Source organism: Anolis carolinensis, chromosome 2 (genome assembly GCF_035594765.1).
Source record: "Anolis carolinensis isolate JA03-04 chromosome 2, rAnoCar3.1.pri, whole genome shotgun sequence".
Classification (NCBI taxonomy): domain Eukaryota; kingdom Metazoa; phylum Chordata; class Lepidosauria; order Squamata; family Dactyloidae; genus Anolis; species Anolis carolinensis.
In genome coordinates this window covers 170125266-170145224 of record NC_085842.1, presented here as the reverse complement: position 1 = coordinate 170145224, position 19959 = coordinate 170125266, and the positions used below count along the sequence as shown (strand labels likewise).

The following is a 19959-nucleotide window of genomic DNA, read 5'->3' as shown; positions in this document are numbered from 1 at the left end:
ACAAGCATGTGGACAATTTCTACAGAAAGGGGGAAACCATGAAAATGAACAAAATCTGGCTACCAGTATTAAAATACCCTAAAATCAGGACAGTAAATAAAACACACTACTCAGAAAACAGAGGAATTCCAGACATGAATCAATCAGCGTCAGCTAACACCTCCCAATATAGGATTCCCCAAGGAAGGAGCCAGGCTTCGAAGCTGCAAGGCTTTTCCATGCTAATCAAGGTGGCCAATTGGAACATTCACTTGCCTCAGGCAGACAAGAGTTCTTTCTCCTCTCCTTGACCTTCCACAGATAAATAAACCCCACTTGCCTAGTTTCCAACAGACCTCACAACCTCTAAGTATGCCTGCCATAGATGTGGATGAAACGTCAGGAGAGAATGCTTCTGGAACATGGCCATAAAGCCTGGAAAACTCACAGCAACCCAATGTCTATATACAGGGCCATAGCCAGAAGAACGTTTTTTTTTTTGGGGGGGGGGGGGGCTTTTTTCCAGAGAATCATGAAGAGTAGTTCCATAACACAAAATAATTTAGAAATCCATCTCCATCGATAAACTTCAGTGGACACTCAAGACAGATAAACTTCAGTGGACACTCATGGGGATTTGGTTAACCAGTTAAAATTCATGAGTAAACCAGTTTTTTTAAAAAAAGAAAAACTTGAAAAATTTTGGGGTGGGGCTTGAACCCCTTGCCTCCCCTCTTGGCTACAGCATATATAAAAGCCTGGAATATATAGTCCATACATATTCAACCTGCAATGTGTTTTATTCCATTATTGATGCTGTTTTTATCTGTATTTTACTGTGCTTTTGTTTTTGGGCTTGGCTGTGTTAGCCGCCCCGAGTCCCTACAGGGAGATGGAGGCGGGATAGAAAAATAAAGTTATTATTACTAACAAAGTGTATGCATTCCACCTGTAATATATGGTCCCCAAATATTCAACTTGCAATACAATGGCACTCCATGCAGTCATGCCGGCCACATGACCTTGGAGGTGTCTATGGACAACACCGGCTCTTCGGCTTGGAAATGGAGATGAGCACCAACCCCCAGTCGGACATAACTGGATTTAACATCAGGGGAAACCTTTACCTTTTTACATAGTCCATATATAGTCAACCTATAATACACAATCCATATGCATTCTGTAATATATGGTCCCCATATATGCAAACTGTAATACACAGCCGTGCAATATTTATTTATTATTTTATATTTTTACAGTATTTATATTCCGCCCTTCTCACCCCGAAGGGGACTCAGGGCGGATCACATTACACATATAAGGCAAACATTCAATGCCTGAACATAGAACAAAGACAGAGACAAACGCAGGCGCCGAGCTGGCCTTGAACTAAGAGTGATTTGTTGCAGCTGGCTGCAGCTGGCTGCTCACCAGCCTGTGCCACAGCCCAGGCCTATATATAGTCTATATCATGCTTAGGCAGCTGAGGGGGGAAAGGAAGGGGCCTGAGGCTGTTGGGAATTGTGGAAGTTGAAGTCCAAAACACCTGGAGGGAGGGTCCAACTTTGCCCATGCCTGGTTTATATGTATTCAACTTGTAATACACAACCCATTTAGTACAGGCTGAGCATCCACTATATGAAATGCTTGGGCCCAGCAGTGGCTAGGATTCCAGGTTCGTTTGGAATAGTTGCCTGTATCTCATGAGTCTAAACACCCTTTCCGTTTCATATGCACCACGCACATACAACACAAGCCGCTGGTCTTTTAATTATGTTCTGGATGATACAAAGTTGAGCCACCCGAAAAGGGAAGGAGCGGCTCTTTCTCAGCCAGCCAGGCGGACGATTGGGATCTGGGAGAGCTCTGGATGGGTGTTATCATTGCAAGAACGGGAAGAGGGAAGCAAATCCGCTTTGAACGCCGAAGAAGGCTGCCACCCACCTGCTCCGCCGCCTCCGGGTCGAGGTGAGGCTCCAAGAGTGGGACGGTGAACTGGATTTTCCGGGGGCTGTTGGGCTCCATGCTGCCGCGGGGAAGGAAGGAAGGACGGACGGATCCTCCCAGACAGAGAGAGAGAAGGAAAGAGCCCTTCCTCGCTCTCCGGGCGCTCAGTCCCGTCTGCGCGCTCTCCGCCGCTCTCCTTGCCTTCCCTCCCTCCCACCCTCCGCGCTGCGAGCAGCGCTGTGATTGGCTACTTGTCTCGCCGGCCCTTCCTCCCACTCCCTCCGACGCGCGCCAAGTCCCGAAAGCGCCTCTCCGGCAACCTTCCTCTTTCGGAGATGATCGGCTTCACCCCGTTACTTGCCCCGAATCAATGTAGACTTAGTGCTGTTTGATACCGCTTGAATCGCCAGGCTTGGTGAGAGCCATCGCTTACAAGATCTTGACCCTTGCCAAAGAGGGCTGGGAACTCATCAAACTACGTAGCAGTTCAGGTGGTGCCAAACTGCATTCATTCTACCGTGTAGATCAATGGTTCTCAACCTTCCTAATGCCGCCACTCCTTAGTACAGTTCCTCGCAACGCCCAAGCATACAATTATTTTCGTTGTCTCTTCATAACTGTCATTTTGATACTGTTATGAATCGTAATGTAAGTACAGTAGAGTCTCGCTTATCCAAGCCTCTGGATTATCCAAGCCATTTTTGTAGTCAATGTTTTCAATATATCGTGATATTTTGGTGCTAAATTCGTAAATACAGTAATTACAACATAACATTACTGCATATTGAACTACTTTTTCTGTCAAATTTGTTGTATAACATGATGTTTTGGTGCTTGATTTGTAAAATCATAACCTAATTTGATGTTTAATGGGCTTTTCCTTAATCCCTCCTTATTGTCCAAGATATTCGCTTATCCAAGCTTCTGCTGGCCCGTTTAGCTTGGATAAGTGAGACTCTACTGTATCTGATATGCAGGATGTATTTTCATTCACTGGACCAAATTTGGCACAAATACCCAATACAGTAGAGTCTCACTTATCCAACATGGGCTCGGGCTGTGGCGCAGGCTGGAGAGCAGCTGCAGTGAATCACTGCAATAAATCACTCTGACCAGAAGGTCATGAGTTCGAGGCCCGCTCGGAGCCTATGTTTGTCTTGTCTTTGTTCTATGTTAAAAGGCATTGAATGTTTGCCTATATGTGTAATGTGATCCGTCCTGAGTCCCCTTCGGGGTGAGAAGGGCGGAATATAAATGCTGCAAATAAATAAATAAATAAATAAATAAGCATAAACAGGCCGGCTGGATAAGCGAATATGTTGGATAATAAGGAGGGATTAAGGAAAAGCCTATTAAACATCAAATTAGGTTATGATTTTACAAATTAAGCACCAAAACATCATGTTATACAACAAATTTGACATAAAAAGTTGTTCAATACACAGTAATGCTATGTAGTAATTACTGTATTTACGAATTTAGCACTGTGGACTCAAACAATGATGGATCAGGACCAAACTTGGCATGAAAATATGCCTAAATGTGAACTCTGGTGGAGTTTGTGGAAAGTAGACCTTAACATTTGGGAGTCATAGTTGCTGGGATTTAGAGTTCGCCTATAACAAGGAAAGAAAACCAAGCCATCAAAGACCTCAACTTAGATCCAGAAATCATCATTTTCCCAGCAGACAAAAGGAATGCCACAGTAATCAGGGAAAGGGACCAATGATGGATCTGGACCAAACTTAGCACAAATACTTGATATGCCCAAATGTGAACACTGGTGGAGTTTGGGAAAAATAGACCTTGGCATTTGGAAGTCGTAGCTGTTGGGATTTAGAGTTTGCTTATAATGAGGAAAGAAAGACAAGCCATCAAAGACCTCAACTTAGATCCCAAAATCATCATTTTCCCAGCAGACAAAAGGAATGCCACAGTAATCAGGGAAAGGGAACAATGATGGATCTGGACCAAACTTGGCACGAACACTCAATATGCCCAACTGTGAACGCTGGTGGAGTTTGGGGAAAAGAGACCTTGACATTTGGAAGTCGTAGTTGCTGGGATTTAGACTTCACCTACAATCAAAGAGCCCCCTGAATCCAACCAATGATAGAATTGGGCCAAACTTCCCACACAGAACCCCCAACAGAAAATATGGGAGAGATTTGGGAGGAACTGACAATGATTTAGGGGAAATGTAGTTCACCTCCTTCCAGAGAACACTGTGAACCCAAACGACTATGGATTTGGACCAAATGTGGCACAAATACCTTAAATGCCAAAATTGGTGGGGTTGAAGGGGATTGATTTTATCATTTGGGAGTTGTAGTTGCTGGGATTTATAGTTCACCTACAATCAAAGAGCATTCTGAACTCCACCTAGGATGGAATTGAAGCAAACTTGGGAGTTCACAGGAATTGAACTCCCATGACCAACAGAAAATACTGGAAGGGTTTGGTGGGCATTGACCTTGAGTTTTGGAGTTGTAGTTCACCTTCTCTGCCAAAGGGGTTCCTAATACCATCAGAAAATATGTGTTTTCTGATGGTCTTTGGCAACCCCTTTGACCTCACGATCCCACTGGGGTCCCGACCCCCAGGTTGAGAAATGCTGGCTTACAAGGTCTTGAGCCTTCTTTGCCAGAGAGTACTGGGAACTCACCAAACTATTTAGCAGTCCAAGTTGTGCCAAACTGCACTCATTCTACCATGTAGATGTACCCCTCATTCTTGTTGGCTCCAATGTATGGCAGCTGTGAGTTTTGGTCTTTGGATATTTGGTCTTCAGAGAGTTGTTGGTAATGACCCACCATGTATGCAGTTGTGGTTTCAGCTGATGCTTTTGGCATTTGTAAAATTTTTGTTTTTGTCTTTCGGTGTGTTTCCAATATTTCCAACAGACCTCACAACCTCTGGGGATGCCTGCCATAGATGTGGGTGAAACATCAGGAGAGAATGCTTCTTGAACATGGCCATACAGCCCGGAAAACTCACAGCAATGTGGAATGTTCACGGTGGGAGGAAGAACACAGCATATTATTTGAGAACACAGAAATGTCATGGGACCGATTCCAAGAGCTGAGTTTGCAAGCTCTTGAATCGGAGCCATAACAAATTACACTCCTCTACATCTCACACGGAACACCTGGCAGCGGAGCCTGGGAAACTCAGGAGAGAAACCAAAACATTTTTGATGAGTAACTGTTTTGTAGTGATGATATTTACGTGTGATGTGACGTTGAAACAAAGGTGATAAAGGTGATTGTATGTAAACATTATGTCATTCTCGACTTTGTTCATGTCGAGTGTTCTTCAATAAAGATCCTGTTTGATAACAGCTACCAGTGGTCTGTCTTCATGCTGGTCGTTTGAAGTGAGTACGACATAAAGTCGAGAATCCAAATTCTCACCCTCCTGCGGAGCAGCAGTGAAGTGACGATGAGCGGAGGGGGCGGTCGGAGCCCGAAGGGGGCAGAGGGCCCCTTACCAGATGTTCATCTGGAGGAAGGGGAAACGCCACGGGCCATCGCTTCCTCTACCGGCTACCCTAAACCTAATGGAGTGACCCACAGAATCCCTGGAGGAGGGAGAGGAATTTCGGCAGTTACGGAGACCAGTTGGGGATCCGGTGGGAATATGCCAGAAACCGTGGCACTACGGTTATCTATTCTGGAGACCAACCTATCCCGACTATCGGAGACTGTGGGAAGGTTGGTGCCGTTGCTGGAGGAGAATCTCCAGAGGGAGTCAACCCAATACGGCGCTGAAAGAGGACCGGGCGAGAGCGAAGCCTGGAGCCAAAGGGGCCAGCGCGCGTCAACGCAAAGCCCAACGGCAGTCGGCGGCGACGAGAGCAAGGAGTATTGGCAGGAGCTGGAGTTCCGAGAAAGGATGGAACAGGAAATGAGTCGCCAGCGAGCCTTAAGAACCCTTAGACCACCAACCCCAACGAGAGTCCCAACCCCCCGGCTTGGCGTTGGAGTTGAAATACCATTAGGGCCAGAGGTCGGGTCCAGCGGGTTGGTGGGGGAGGACCGAGAGGAACCAGATGCCCCTAAGGACGGGGAGGATGCACCATCCGACGACGAAAGGACGACAGGGGGCCTCGGAAGAGTCGGAGGAGCAACAGCGGCGCCTGCGTTCAGATGGACGGAGGGACCTACGGCAACAACGGGAGGCGGATTGCTAGCAGCATCGAGAGCGAGGATAGCAGCCCCAGAACTGGGCATGGGCAGGGGTTCGGTCCGGAGAAACCCGATGCAACCCATTCCCATGCCGCCCATCCAAAGGCAACCCGTCGCAGAGTGGAGACCCAGGAGGGACGAACTCAAATTAGAATATGGAGGGGAATCATCCAAACTGGACTTTTTCCTCATTTGTATTAGAGGATACATGGACGACAACGCGCATACGTTCCCCTCCGAAGAAAGTAAGGTTCGAACCATCGGAACTACCCTCAAAAGGGGGGCAGCCAGCTGGTATGTGCAATTACATGCTAGGCACGACCCGTGCTTGAGGTCGGTGCATCGATTTCTAGCTGCCCTAGAGAACCGTTTTAGAGACCCGCTGGAGCAATTGAGAGCTCGCGACCAGTTGAAAACCATAAAGCAAAGGGACAAGACGGTGTCCGAATATGCAGAGGAGTTCCTCCATCTCGCTGAAAAGGTACCAGAGTGGTCTGAGGTTACCAAAGTCGAGATGTTTAAAGAAGGACTGCGCCCAGAGATATTTAGTTGGGCAGCACACCGAGATGATCCAATGACTTTACCGGGATGGATCCAGCTGGCAGGGCGTGTAGAATCTACTCTGTCCCAAGTAAAGCGCTACCGGAGCGGCAGCGCCCAGCAACGACTGCCAGCGAGAGGTCGAGGGGAAGCAAGGAAGCAAGAGCGCCCCGGGGGACGGCCCGGATCCACTTCCAAAGGCGACGACTGCAAAATCAAACAGGGTTGTTTTGTGTGTGGGAAAGCAGGCCATCGGGCGGCGGAATGTTGGGTCCGGAAGGGGGAACCACCAAAAGCCCCGAAACCCATGCCCGCAGCTGGGAGGCGAGCGGAAGAGGAGATACAAGCCCCGGAGCCTACGGAGAAGCTGGTGAGTCAGGACAGACGCATGATGGTAATACCAATTTGCTTATCGGGACTAAAGGATCGAGCCACCTGTAGAGTGTTTGTAGATTGTGGCTGCTCTAGGAACATTATAACTCCGGAATTAGCAGAGGCTCTAAAGTGCCAGCAGACAATACTGAAAGTTCCAATTGCGTTTTCGCAGTTGGATGGATCACTTGCTGCTGGAGGACTAACGAAGAAAGAAACACAGGGTATTCCATGTAAAATAGGCAAATGGGAAGGAAAAGTACCCTTTGTGATTTCCCCTATTGCCACGTACAATGTAATACTTGGGATCCCGTGGCTAGAACAGGCAAATCCCGAAGTAGATTGGAGGGGAAAAAGCATGTCTTTCAGAGAACAACAAGCGGAATGGGAGATAGGTAAGATAGCGGAGGAAGGGGGCGAGGGGGAAGAATCAGAAGAAATAACTAAAGAACTATTGCCCCCGGAATACAGAGACTTTGTAGATGTGTTTAATCAAAAAGAAGCAAGCAAATTGCCTCCCAAGAGGGATTTAGAAGTGGGAATTGAAATCACACCGGGAGCAAGTTTGCCAAAACCCAAAGTTTATCCCATGTCCGTTCAGGAAAAAGAAGAGCTGAGAAAATATATTGATAAAAACCTGGCACGGGGATTCATCAAGCCATCTAACTCCCCTTTGGGGGCCCCGGTTTTATTCAGGAGGAAGAAAGACAATTCATTAAGACTGTGCATTGATTATAGAAATTTGAATGCCATTACAAAAGACAATAGATACCCCATGCCCTTAGTAAAGGACCTAATTACCGTACTGAAGAAAGGGACCATATTTACTAAACTGGATCTAATCGAGGCTTACCATAAGTTGAGGGTTAAGCCTGAAGATACTTGGAAAACTCCATTTTCCTGTGCTTATGGGCTTTTTGAATATTTAGTTTTGCCTTTTGGATTAAAAAATGGGGGCTCTTGCTTCATGCAACTCATAAATGAAATACTACGTCCTTTATTATATCGGGGGGTATTCGTATTTCTAGATGACATCCTTATTGTGAGTGAGACTAAGAAACAGCACATTAAATTGGTCCGGGAAGTCTTACAAAAACTAAGGGAAGCCAAGCTATATGCAAAGTTCGCTAAATGTGAATTCAACAAAACACAAGTAGACTTTTTGGGGTATCGAATATCTTCAGATGGGTTAGCCATGGACCCAGCTAAAATATCGGATGTAAAAGAATGGGGGGTCCCCCAAACAAGAAGACAATTACAATCATTCCTGGGGTTCGCAAATTTCTATAGATCTTTCATAAAAGACTTCGCCCAGTTGGCGGCGCCCCTCACCGACCTTTTGAAAACGAAAGGGAAGGGGGAAACTGCAAAAGTAAAAGCCCCTGGTGCTAAATTAATTTGGACGCCGGAATGCCAAAAAGCTTTTGAAATTCTAAAAGAACGCTTTACCGAAGAACCCATCTTAAAGCATCCAGACATGCAGAAACCTTTCACAATACATTGTGATGCTTCAGACTGTGCATATGGAGCAGTACTATTGCAAAAGGATCAAAATGGGGATTTGAAGCCATGTGGGTATTTATCAAGAAAATTTAGCGAAGCCGAAAAATGCTGGCCCATATGGGAAAAGGAAGCGTTAGCAATACTGAAAGCATTGGAATGCTGGAGGCATTTCCTCGAAGGGAGTGAAATCCCATTCGAAGTGTGGACTGATCATAAAAACCTCCAATATCTAAAATCCCCACGAAAATTGTCTCCTAAACAAATTAGATGGGCACAGTACTTTAGTAGATTTAATTTCCAATTAAAATTTTTCCAAGGAAAGCGAAACATTCTGGCCGATGCGCTCTCCCGCATGCCCCAACATGAGAACACAACCGTAGCGAAAGAAGGAACTTTATTTTCTGAGAAGCAATGGGGTTTGGCAGTCACCACCAGGGCACAAAAAAAAAAAAGGATTTGGCCGCAGTCAAAATTAACGAGGGCAGTATTTGGGAAAAGGAACTTGCCCAATCGTATGAAGAAGACCAATGGATTATGTCCAACCCAGACAAGGGAGAACAAAAGGGAGGATTATGGTTTGTGAAAAAGAAACTATACACCCAGCAGCTCTAAGAGTCAAAATATTGAATCGTTTTCACGACAACCAAAGTGCAGGACACATGGGGATTACAAAAACTACCAAGACTGTAGCGAAACAATGTTGGTGGCCAGGAATGAGAAAGGACATAAAGAATTATGTAAACCAATGTAACAGTTGTGCTATGAATAAACCGCCGGGGGGAAAACCAATGGGACTATTGCAGCCAGTGGCGGAACCTACCGGACCTTGGGAATGTGTAGCAATGGACTTTGTGGGGGAATTACTTGCCAGTAAGGGTTATCGTTATATATGGACTGTATTAGATTTATTCTCCAAACAGGCCCATTTCATAGCACTTACAAAGCTACCATCAGCAGAAAAACTGGCTGAGTTATATATAAATCACATCTACAAACTACACGGATGTCCCAGCCGGGTGGTCAGTGACAGGGGTGTCCAATTCACAGCCAAATTTTGGGAGAAGTTTTTAGAAATGTTAGGGGCAGAAAGGAGCATGAGTTCCGCATTCCACCCTATGACGAACGGGGCGGTGGAACGCACACAGCAAACACTTGGACAATTCCTTCACATTTATTCAAACAAAAGACAAAATGATTGGTCCAAGTGGTTGGCGTTTGCTGAGTTAGCGTTTAATTCCACGATTCACTCCGCAACAAATAAATCCCCATTTGAGGTAATCTATGGACACGAAGTTCAACCTTTACCCCAATTGCCGAAGTGGCCAGAGAATGGAGGAAAGGGGGCCGAGAAATGGAAAGCTCAAATGCAAGAATGTTGGGACCAAGTGACTGTAGCTTTGAAAGAAGCTCACAAAAAATACAAAACATTTGCAGATCGGAAAAGGAAGGAGGGCGATAAGCTGGAAAGGGGAGACTTAGTATGGCTAAGTACAAAAAACATAAAACTAGGACTACCTTCAAAAAAGTTAAGCCCTAGGTTTATTGGACCCTTTAAAATACAGGGAATCATAAACGAAGTAACCTTCCAATTGCAATTGCCAAAAAGCCTAGGGAAAATACACCCTGTGTTCCATCGTAGCTTACTAAAAAAATATATGGGTACTTTGGATAAAGTGGATACATAGTTTCTGTGTTTGTTCTATTGCAGGACCAAGACGAACGGGATACAGAAGAAATCGTGAGACGGGGGGGGGGGGAGTACCATGTCATGGGACCGATTCCAAGAGCTGAGTTTGCAAGCTCTTGAATCGGAGCCATAACAAATTACACTCCTCTACATCTCACACGGAACACCTGGCAGCGGAGCCTGGGAAACTCAGGAGAGAAACCAAAACATTTTTGATGAGTAACTGTTTTGTAGTGATGATATTTACGTGTGATGTGACGTTGAAACAAAGGTGATAAAGGTGATTGTATGTAAACATTATGTCATTCTCGACTTTGTTCATGTCGAGTGTTCTTCAATAAAGATCCTGTTTGATAACAGCTACCAGTGGTCTGTCTTCATGCTGGTCGTTTGAAGTGAGCACGACACAGAAATGCTGGACGACCCTAACAACCACCATGTAAGACTACATAGAGAAGTCACTAAAGTCCACAAGCATGTGGACAATTTCAACAGAAAGGAGGAAACGATGAAAATAAACAAAACCAGTATTAAAAAACTCTAAAATCAGAGCAGTAAACAAAGAACAACACCCTGAAAACAGGGAAATTCCAGACATGAAACAATCAGGGCCAGCTAACACCTCCTAACAAAGGATTGCCCCGGCAGGAATCAGCCAGGCTTTGAAGCTGTAAGGCTTTTCACTACTAATCAAGATGATCAATTGCCACATTCGCACTTGCCTGCAACAGACAAGAGTTCTTTCTTTGACCCTGGACCTTCCACAAATATATAAACCACACTTGCCTAGTTTCCATTATACCTCACAACCTCTGAGGATGCCTGCCATAGATATGGGCAAAATGTCAGGAGATAATGCTTCTGGAACATGGCCATACAGCCCAGAAAACTCACAGCAACCTTGTGCTCAGTTCTGGCAGATTCAGGGCATTCTTGGATTGAATCCATCCTGGAATGACGTCTTCCTCTTTTCCCTTCTACTTTGCCAGGCATCATTATCTGTACTAGTGAGTCTTGTTCTTCCCATGATAAGGTCAAAGGACCATGGTTTCAGTTTCATCTTCTTAACTTCAAGGGAGAATACAGGCTTGCTTTGCTTTAAAGCTCATTTGTTGGCCTGTTTCACAGTCCACACTATCTATCAGACTCTTCTTCAGCACCACATCTCAGTTGATTTTCATCCTATTAATTTTCTTCACTGTCCAGCTTCTCACAACCATATATAGACATTGGAAATACTAACTTTAGTTATACCTCTACTTTAGAGTTATGCAAACAATCTGCTGTAAAGTTATGTGAACAATCCACGGTCATGATTTTTGTTTTCTTCTCGTGCAGCTGTAAACCTGCCTCTGAACTTTCTCCCTTTACTTTCTTAAGTAAGCATTCCAAAGGAGTGTTATGTGGTTTCTGGGCTGTATGACTGTGTTCTAGCAGAATTTTCTCCTGACGTTTTGCCTGCATCTGTGGCTGGCATCATCAGAGGATCTGAATCATTCCAAAGCCTTCACAGTTTTCTGCTAGGAGTATGGCGCTGTTTGCATGTTCTAAACCAGGGGTCCCCAAACTTTTCAAAATGGGGGCCAGTTCACGATCCCTCATACTGTTGGAGGGCCGGACTATAGTTGGCCAGGTGGCCACCGAGTAATAATAATAATAATAATAACAATAATAATAATTAGCCCAACTCCTTTCTGCCTTTGTGGACCAAAAGCACAAGCAAAGCACCCCTGACGGATAGCATCCCAGCCTCAATGTTAATAATAATAATAATAATAATAATAATAATAATAATAATAATAATAATAATTTGTATTTGTAGAGCATCAGAGGTGGAGGATATCGCACATGTACTGTTCAGCTGTGAATTGTATAAGAAAGAGACCAAAACACACTGGGTCCCACATATTAAAACTTCATTTTTGTTGGCCGGCCAGAATCCTAAAATAAGCCCTTTTCCTGTTCAAAACAACACAGCTGAGGATTGCATATTTGGAATCAATTGGGGTAAACTGTGGAGGTGATGCAGATATTTGACCTGAATGGGATCTTGTTAACAGCCTGTTTATTTTAACTTCTTTTGTACTGCGGGTTGTATGTTGTATGTATGTCTATGTGTTAAATATTTTGATACGGCCGATGGGCTAATCAATAAAACATTATTTATAATAATAATAATAATAATAATAATAATAAAAGAGGGTTGGAAGAGACCCCTTGGACCATTTAGCCCAACCCCCTTCAGCCTTTGTGCCATGGGGGCCGGATAAATGGCTTCAATGGGCCACCTGTGGCCCCCGGGCCATAGTTTGGGGACCCCTGTTCTAAACTGTTGATGTTTCTTCCTCTGGTTTTCACATTGCTTTCCACTGCATCTAATCCAGTTTTATGGAGGACACGTTCAGCATACCAGTTAAACAGATAACAGGATAAGATGCAGCCTTGCCTGACCCACTTTCTAGTTGGCAACTATTCTGCTTCTCCTCAAGACACTACTAGATCCTGTCTGATCTTGGAAGCTAAACATGCTTAGCTTCCACAATGTAACTTGCACTCCTTTAGCATTAACATTAACAGGGCATTAGCGGCTGTATACAGCCTATACCGGAAGGCACCAAATCACATCTGATCTTGGAAGCTAAGAAGGGCCAATCCTAGTTAGTATTTGGATGAGAGATTGCCATCAGATGATGTTTTCTATATTTCAGAGAAAAGATCTGGCCAAACCCCTGCTGAGTATTCATACATCCTTACATACATGTGAAATTCATGAGGCTTCCATAAGGTTACAGACATCTTATCATGTTAGAAGCAATTTGAGAGCATACTGCAAGTTGCTTCTGGTGTGAGAGAATTGGCCGTCTACAGAGACATTGCCCAGGGGATGCCTGGATGTGTGAGCTGGGAGGCTTCTCTCATGTTCCTGCAAGCTAGAGCTGACAGATGGGAGCTCACCCCATTTTACGGATTCGAACCAGCAACCTTCAGGTCAGCAACCCAACCTTCAGGTCAACAGTCTAGCAGCTCTAGCCGGCACAAGGTTTTAACCCATTGCGCCATTGCGGCTCCTGTTACAGACATCTTGAAGTTGTGTTATGTAGGTTTTCCTTTAGAGCTATAAGGCGAAAAGCACATATCAGGTGTCTTGCCCAAGAACAGACACTACTTGGAAGGAAAACCCAGTTCAGATCAATCAGGTTTTATGGGATTTCACTGCATGTGCTATATCTGGTTGAATTAAAAAAATATTGACCATGGAGGCAATGCTCTCTGATACATATAAGCTATCAAGCCTTCCTCTAACATAATAAAATCAGCTGGGTTATGCCCCCTTGGTACAGCAAAAAAACTGACTCTCCACCCGTTGAATGGCCAGAAAGCGCAACAGGATCCACCTTCAGGCTAATTCACACTGGTCTCCTTCAGCTATTTTCACAAGCCAGTTATTTTAAGATACGTTTACAACTTTGGCAGGGTGCAGTATGCATTTTTTTTCCTTTCTAAATGTGTATATACAAACTGGTGCAACAACCATTAAAAACAATGAAGTTTGACAAGTATATCTGGGAAAGTTACACAGTGCATAGCCATAGAGGAAAGACTGGGAAAGACACCAAAGCTGCAGCAGAATGGCACCTTTTGTGAGGGGAGTGTAGAATAGTAGGAACATGCATGGGGGGCAGGGGAGAGAGATATTTAACACATAGACAAACAACTTGAAAAAAATGTTGCACCTCCCATCATCCTGTGGCAGTACAGCCCATGGTGAATGACTGTGGGAGTTGCAGTCCAGCAACATCTAAGGGGCCAGAAAACACTTAATCTTTCTTAGGGCACCCCCCCCAAACCAACCTGGTACTCTTTAGTTATATTGACTTGTCACTCCACCATCTCCAGCCACTGTGATTTTGACCCTCTAAATGTTACACTACAACTCCCATGATCCTTTGTCCTTCTCTTGGGAATCCATTCAGTCTGGCTAACACCCATTGTCACCCATTGTTTCACCAACATGGACCATTGTCCTCAACCAGGCTGGGGAAACTACCATCACTAGCACCCGCTGCCTCAAACCTACCCACATTCTTTCCCTTCCCACACCAAAGTAACTGCCTTAAAATTCAAATACACCAATGACAGTTTATTGGGTTATCTAGCAATCATGCATGCATTTTCAATGTGGGGTGGTTTATGTAGTTTTTGGTTGTTGCTTAGTAACCTGAAGCCAAAGCTGCATTCCAGAGTTGATGGCACCATTTTGAGGTTTTGCATGTGATGTGGGAAATGGGAGTATACTTCCTGGAGACTTACAGGAGTGACATATGCCTTTAGAATTTGGGACATAAAAGGGGAGACTTTCTTTTGTTCTATATCTTTGGCTCTTTGCTCTTCCTGCTTCTTGATCATGCCATACCATGCTGATGCTACTACTTGTTAAGAAATATGTAGTATCCTGAACTGTATTCTTTTTGGAACTAAGATGTTTTTACCTGTATGACCATCATCATACAAGATTGTGAGTAAGCATATTTTTAAGGAAGCAAAACCCCAAACAGAAAGGAGATTTCAGGCAAGAGAGGGGATTTTTAAGGCAGCGCAGGGAAGATAGCTCTATTGAACATTGCTCTTCCTTCCCTAGGCCGCCTTAAAATGCCTTGGAAAGCTGTGTGGCATGCTGCTGGTGCTAAGCACGGGTGTCTGCCTCTCCTCTAGCGTAAAAACAGCTTTAAGAAGCATTAAACATATTTTTACTATTTTACTTTTGATGTCTCTGATGCTTATTTTATGCGCATGACTCTTTAAAGGGAAAGGGAGGCTGGCTATTTTGCTTTTTCTCACCTCTGCTCACATAAACCCCTAGCCTTCTGTGTTTTTGCTACTCTGCACCAATATCTAATCATATTGGTATCATAATCCTAACAGGTTATGAGTATATTTCTAATAATTAAATTTCCCTCCAAACCCAGAGATCATTTGGCAACAATGACAGCACATCCCAGACAACCATTTACATGAAGCCACTGGGAGAGATCCTCCAGAGTTTTGGAGTTTGATGTCATCTGTACACAGATGTTCAACTCTATTACTCCTTTCCACCTGCTGCTAAGGAGGCTTTTTCAGGTCCTAAACTGGTACTTAGCAGCTGTGATGGTCTGGATGAGGACAAACAAATTGAAATTGAATCCAGACAAGACAGAGGCACTCCTGGTTAGTCGTAAGGCCAAACAGGGTATAGGGTTACAGTCTGTGCTGGATGAAGTTACACTCCCCCTGAAGATGTAGGTTCACAGCTTGGGAGTTCTCCTAGACTCAGGTTTCAACAGTGGCCAGGGGAGCATTTGCACAATTAAAACTTGTGTGCCAGCTGCACCCGTACCTTGGGAAGTCAGATTCGGCCACAATGGAATAGACTATTGCAACATGCTCTACGTGGGGTTGCCTTTGAAGACTGTTCAGAGGCTTCAAGTAGTCCAATGGGCAGCAGCCAAGTTTCTAACTGGAGTGACTCATAGGGAGCACACAACCTCCTGTTCAGCCAGCTCCACTGGCTGCGGGATTGCTAACAAGCACAATTCAAAGTGCTGGCTCTAGTTTATAATTCCCGAGATGGTTCCAGTCCAGCTTACCTATCCGAATGTATCTCCCTTTATGAGCCAGCTAGGGCATTAAGATCAGCTGAGGAGGTGCTTGTCTCAGTCCCACCATCTTTGCAGGAGTGACTGGTGGGAACAAGAAACAGGGCCTTCTCCATGGTGGCTGTAAAACTCTCTCCCCAATGAGATCAGATTGGCCCCCTCCCTCTTGACATTTAGGAAACTACTTAAAATGTGGCTTTTAAAGCAAGCATTTGGAGGGTGAGATGAAGTCAACCATGATAACTTCGGGATTGTTTCAATGTCCAATGTTCTATGTTTAAGGTTGTCTAAATTTGATGTTTTATAGTTTATGTGTTTTAATCTATTGTTACAGTAGAGTCTCACTTATCTAACATAAACGGGCCGGCAGAACGTTAGATAAGCGAATATGTTGGATAATAAGGAGGGATTAAGGAAAAGCCTATTAAACATCAAATTAGGTTATGATTTTACAAATTAAGCACCAAAACGTCATGTTATACAACAAATTTGACAGAAAAAGTAGTTCAATATGCAGTAATGCTATGTAGTAATTACTGTATTTACAAATTTAGAACAAAATATCACCATGTATTAAACACATTGACTACAAAAATGCGTTGGATAATCCAGAACATTGGATAAGCGAGTGTTGGATAAGTGAGACTCTACTGTATATGCTTTTTAAATTATGTGTTGTATTTTATATTTTGTGAGGCATTGAATTTTGTTATTACTTTGTGGTGAACCGCTTTGAGTCCCTCCAGGGGTTGAGAAAAGTGGCATATATATAAAATAAATAAATAAGAAACAAATAAACCAGTCTGCAGATCCTAGCCTGCCACAATCTGGAATAATTGACACTCAGGGCAGCAGAAATCCTTTGTTTCGAACTGCTATCAAGGTCCTGAAATATTTCTGTATGTTTCAATAGAGTTATGTCAGTCTTTGGAGTGCAGAATCTGCTGACATCCTCTTTTGGCTTTCATCTTTTCTTTGACTTCATCCTGTCTGTCTTATTCAGTCCTTTGGGGGCTTGACACACCGAGCTCCTGAACCCATGGTTCCTGCAGAGCTGAAATCACTCAACATTGCAGTCCATTATTGCAGTCCTGAAGTTGGGAAATCATGCCAAAAAATAATTGCTTACACACACACATGCACTGTGCATAAAGAAGCAAAAAAGAAAAGAAAAGCCAGGATAGCACTAGAGAAACTTTATAGATAGCCACTGTGGGAAATTTTTAAAAAGACTCATACCTTGTTTGCCTTTTTTGCACATCTTTACTGTATGCTTTATGACTGGGCATTCAAAGTGTGAACTATCTCCATTTAAAAAAGGAAGTGATGTGTGGCAATATGAACAATACTGAATCTGCATTGTCATAATCTTTCTTTATGCTACAGGTATCAAGAGAAGAGCATGAATGGGGACATAGATCATAAATAGATCATAAATTGTATAGAGAACAGAGTCTATCTACAGCTGCAGCTTCCTCTTTTCTTCCTGTCTTCCCTTTTACCAAGCATTATCAATGATTCGTGTTCTCATGTTTCCAAAGTACAATACAGTTGGACCTCCACATTTGGGCTCTGGATCCACAGATTCAACCAACTGCAATTTGATGAAAACACAGTTGCATTGCAAAGAGAAGGCATGGTTTTCAGTAGCACGATCTTGCCAACTCTCCTTCGGTTCACAATATTTGTAATTGCTGGAGTGATTGGCAGGAGGTTATTTTGGCTCACACTTTGTTGGCCATTTTATACATAATGGGACTAGAGCATCTGTGGATTTTGGTATCTCTGTGTGTGTGTGTGTGTGGGGGGGGTAGAACCAATTCCTTGTGGGTACAGTGGGCTAACTACAGCCTCAGTTTAGTCATAGGCATTGCTCAAGCATAATTTGCTTTAGGATCTAATTATTTGTTTTTTAATCACTTCATGTTACTCATAGAAATCTCCTTCAGAGCCATTTTTCAAATGAGTTGTTTTTCTTCCTATCAGCTTTCTTAAATGTCCAGCTTTCACAACCATATGTTAAAACTGTAGCAACTAGCATGGCATGGATGATTCTAACTTCCCTATTACCATGGAAAGGTAGTGCCACGCTGGGCATTTAATCAGTTGCTGGACGACAAGTTGACATGGTTATGTAAATCCAACTGAGTCAGTAGGCCTATCCTGCTTGCAATTAGCAATTGGTCTTAGTGCTAGAAGTCATATGTTTGGAAGGACTCCATGTAATTTGTGGACTCTGAAGGTTTTCCAGTACAACATGAACATTTAGTAGAATTTTTTCTTCATGTCAGGAGCAACAGCAGTACGTGTGAAAAAGATCTTGGAGTCCTTGTGCACAACAAGTTAAACATGAGCCTACAATGTGATGCGACGGCGAAAAAAGCCGATGGGATTTTGGCCTGCATAAATAGGGTTATAGCGTCTAGATCCAGGGAAGTCATGCTACCCCTCTATTCTGCCTTGGTCAGACTATACCTGAAACGCTGTGTCCAATTCTGGGCACCGCAGTTGAAGGGAGATGTTGACAAGCTGGAACGCATTCAGAGGAGGGTGAATAAAATGATTAAGAGTCTGGAGAACAAGTCCTATGAGGAGCAGCTTAAAGAGCTGGGCATGTTTAGCCTGCAGAAGAGAAGGCTGAGAGGAGACATGATAGCCATATACAAATATGTGAGGGGAAGTCATAGGGAGGAGGGAGCAAGGTTGTTCTTTGCTGCCCTGGAGACTAGGATGCAGAACAATGGCTTCAAACTACAGGAAAGGAGATTCCACCTGAACATCAGGAAGAACTTCCTCACTGTGAGAGCTGTTTGGCAGTGGAACTCTCTGCCCCAGAGTGTGGTGGAGGCTCCTTTCTTGGAGGCTTTTAAGCAGAGGCTGGATGGCCATCTGTCAGGGTGCCTTGATTCAGATTTTCCTGCTGCTTGCAGGGGGTTGGACTGGATGGCCGATGAGGTCTCTTCCAACTCTACGATTCTATGATTCTATGATTCTATGACTTGAGAAACTGCAAGTCACTTCTGGTGTCAGAGAATTGGCTGTCTGCAAGGATATTGCCTAGGGGATGCCTGGATGTTTTACTATCCTGTGGGAGGCTTCTCTCATGTCCCCACATGGGAAGCTGAAGCTGACAGATGGGAGCTCACCCACTACCCAGATTCAAACCGCCGACCTTTCAGTCAGCAGTCCTGCTGATGCAAGAGTTTAACCCATTGCGCCATTGGGGGCTCCACTTAGTAGAATAAAGAGAATGAATAATACTCTGCCCAGAGCTCAGTAGTGTAACAATTTTTTAAAATTTGGATTACAATTCCTGGAAATCCCCACCCACTGTGTACTAAAACTGGTAAGGTAATTCTGGAAGTTCTGGTCTATCAGAGGAACTTGGCAAAACTCTGTTCCACCCCTCTCGCACGGACTTCATGCAATCCTACTGCTGGCCCTTTTTATCAAGACTCATTGTTCCCTAATGGCTCCCATCTTGGTCCAGTTTTGGAATGTTGCGGGATATACGTCAGGGAGTTAAAGACTGATGGTGACTCATTTCAAAAGGGTTGTTTTTACACATTCAAATGACTGCATTCATCAGAGGATCCCTGCTCTTGACAGTTATTTAAAGATGTTTCTATTATGAACTCGTGAGAGATCAGAATGCAAAATGTGCACCTACAGAGAATGAAGCTACAATGTTTAGGACAGCTATGTTGATAAGTGCCCCTTTCTTTTTCCTTAAAATGCATCTTTGGCAAAGAAACTAAAATCCATGTGGATTTTTCCAAGAAAATAGCTTGATCAGCACACAGGAAAACTCAAATTCTGCTGGCATCTGCTCCTGGGTTTTCCCTTTAAAATTCAGATGTACTTTCGACTGTGACAATCTTTTCTCCAAGGAACTCCTTCCAAAAGCTGTCAAGTTAAAAAAAACTTTCGCAGTGAGAGCAATAGAAAATGAGAAAGCACAGACAAGGGTTATTTTTCTACAATCCCACAAGAGAATCTCAGCTTTGAGAAATTGTCTCTTTGTTTTCTGTGAGCTTTATCTCTGAGAAAGTAGGCATAGAAACACAGTCTTCCAGCTGAAGAAACATATAGCCCTTTCTTTGAGATG

At 43.9% G+C, this 19959-nt stretch overlaps 1 protein-coding gene across 2 annotated transcripts in view; it reads right to left on the bottom strand.

Moving 5' to 3' along the window:
* ppp1r1a (protein phosphatase 1 regulatory inhibitor subunit 1A) overlaps window positions 1-19959 on the bottom strand; it is a 185286-nt gene that overhangs the window by 141867 nt on the left and 23460 nt on the right. The window contains exon 1 of one of the 2 annotated variants that reach the window (XM_008116424.3): window positions 1924-2109. The exons of the other annotated variant lie outside the window; for it this stretch is intronic. Coding sequence (XP_008114631.1) covers window positions 1924-2004 — 81 coding nt within the window. The 5' untranslated portion in view covers window positions 2005-2109. Of the gene's footprint in view, window positions 1-1923; window positions 2110-19959 lie in introns of those variants that run through there. 2 annotated transcript variants of the gene reach the window in all.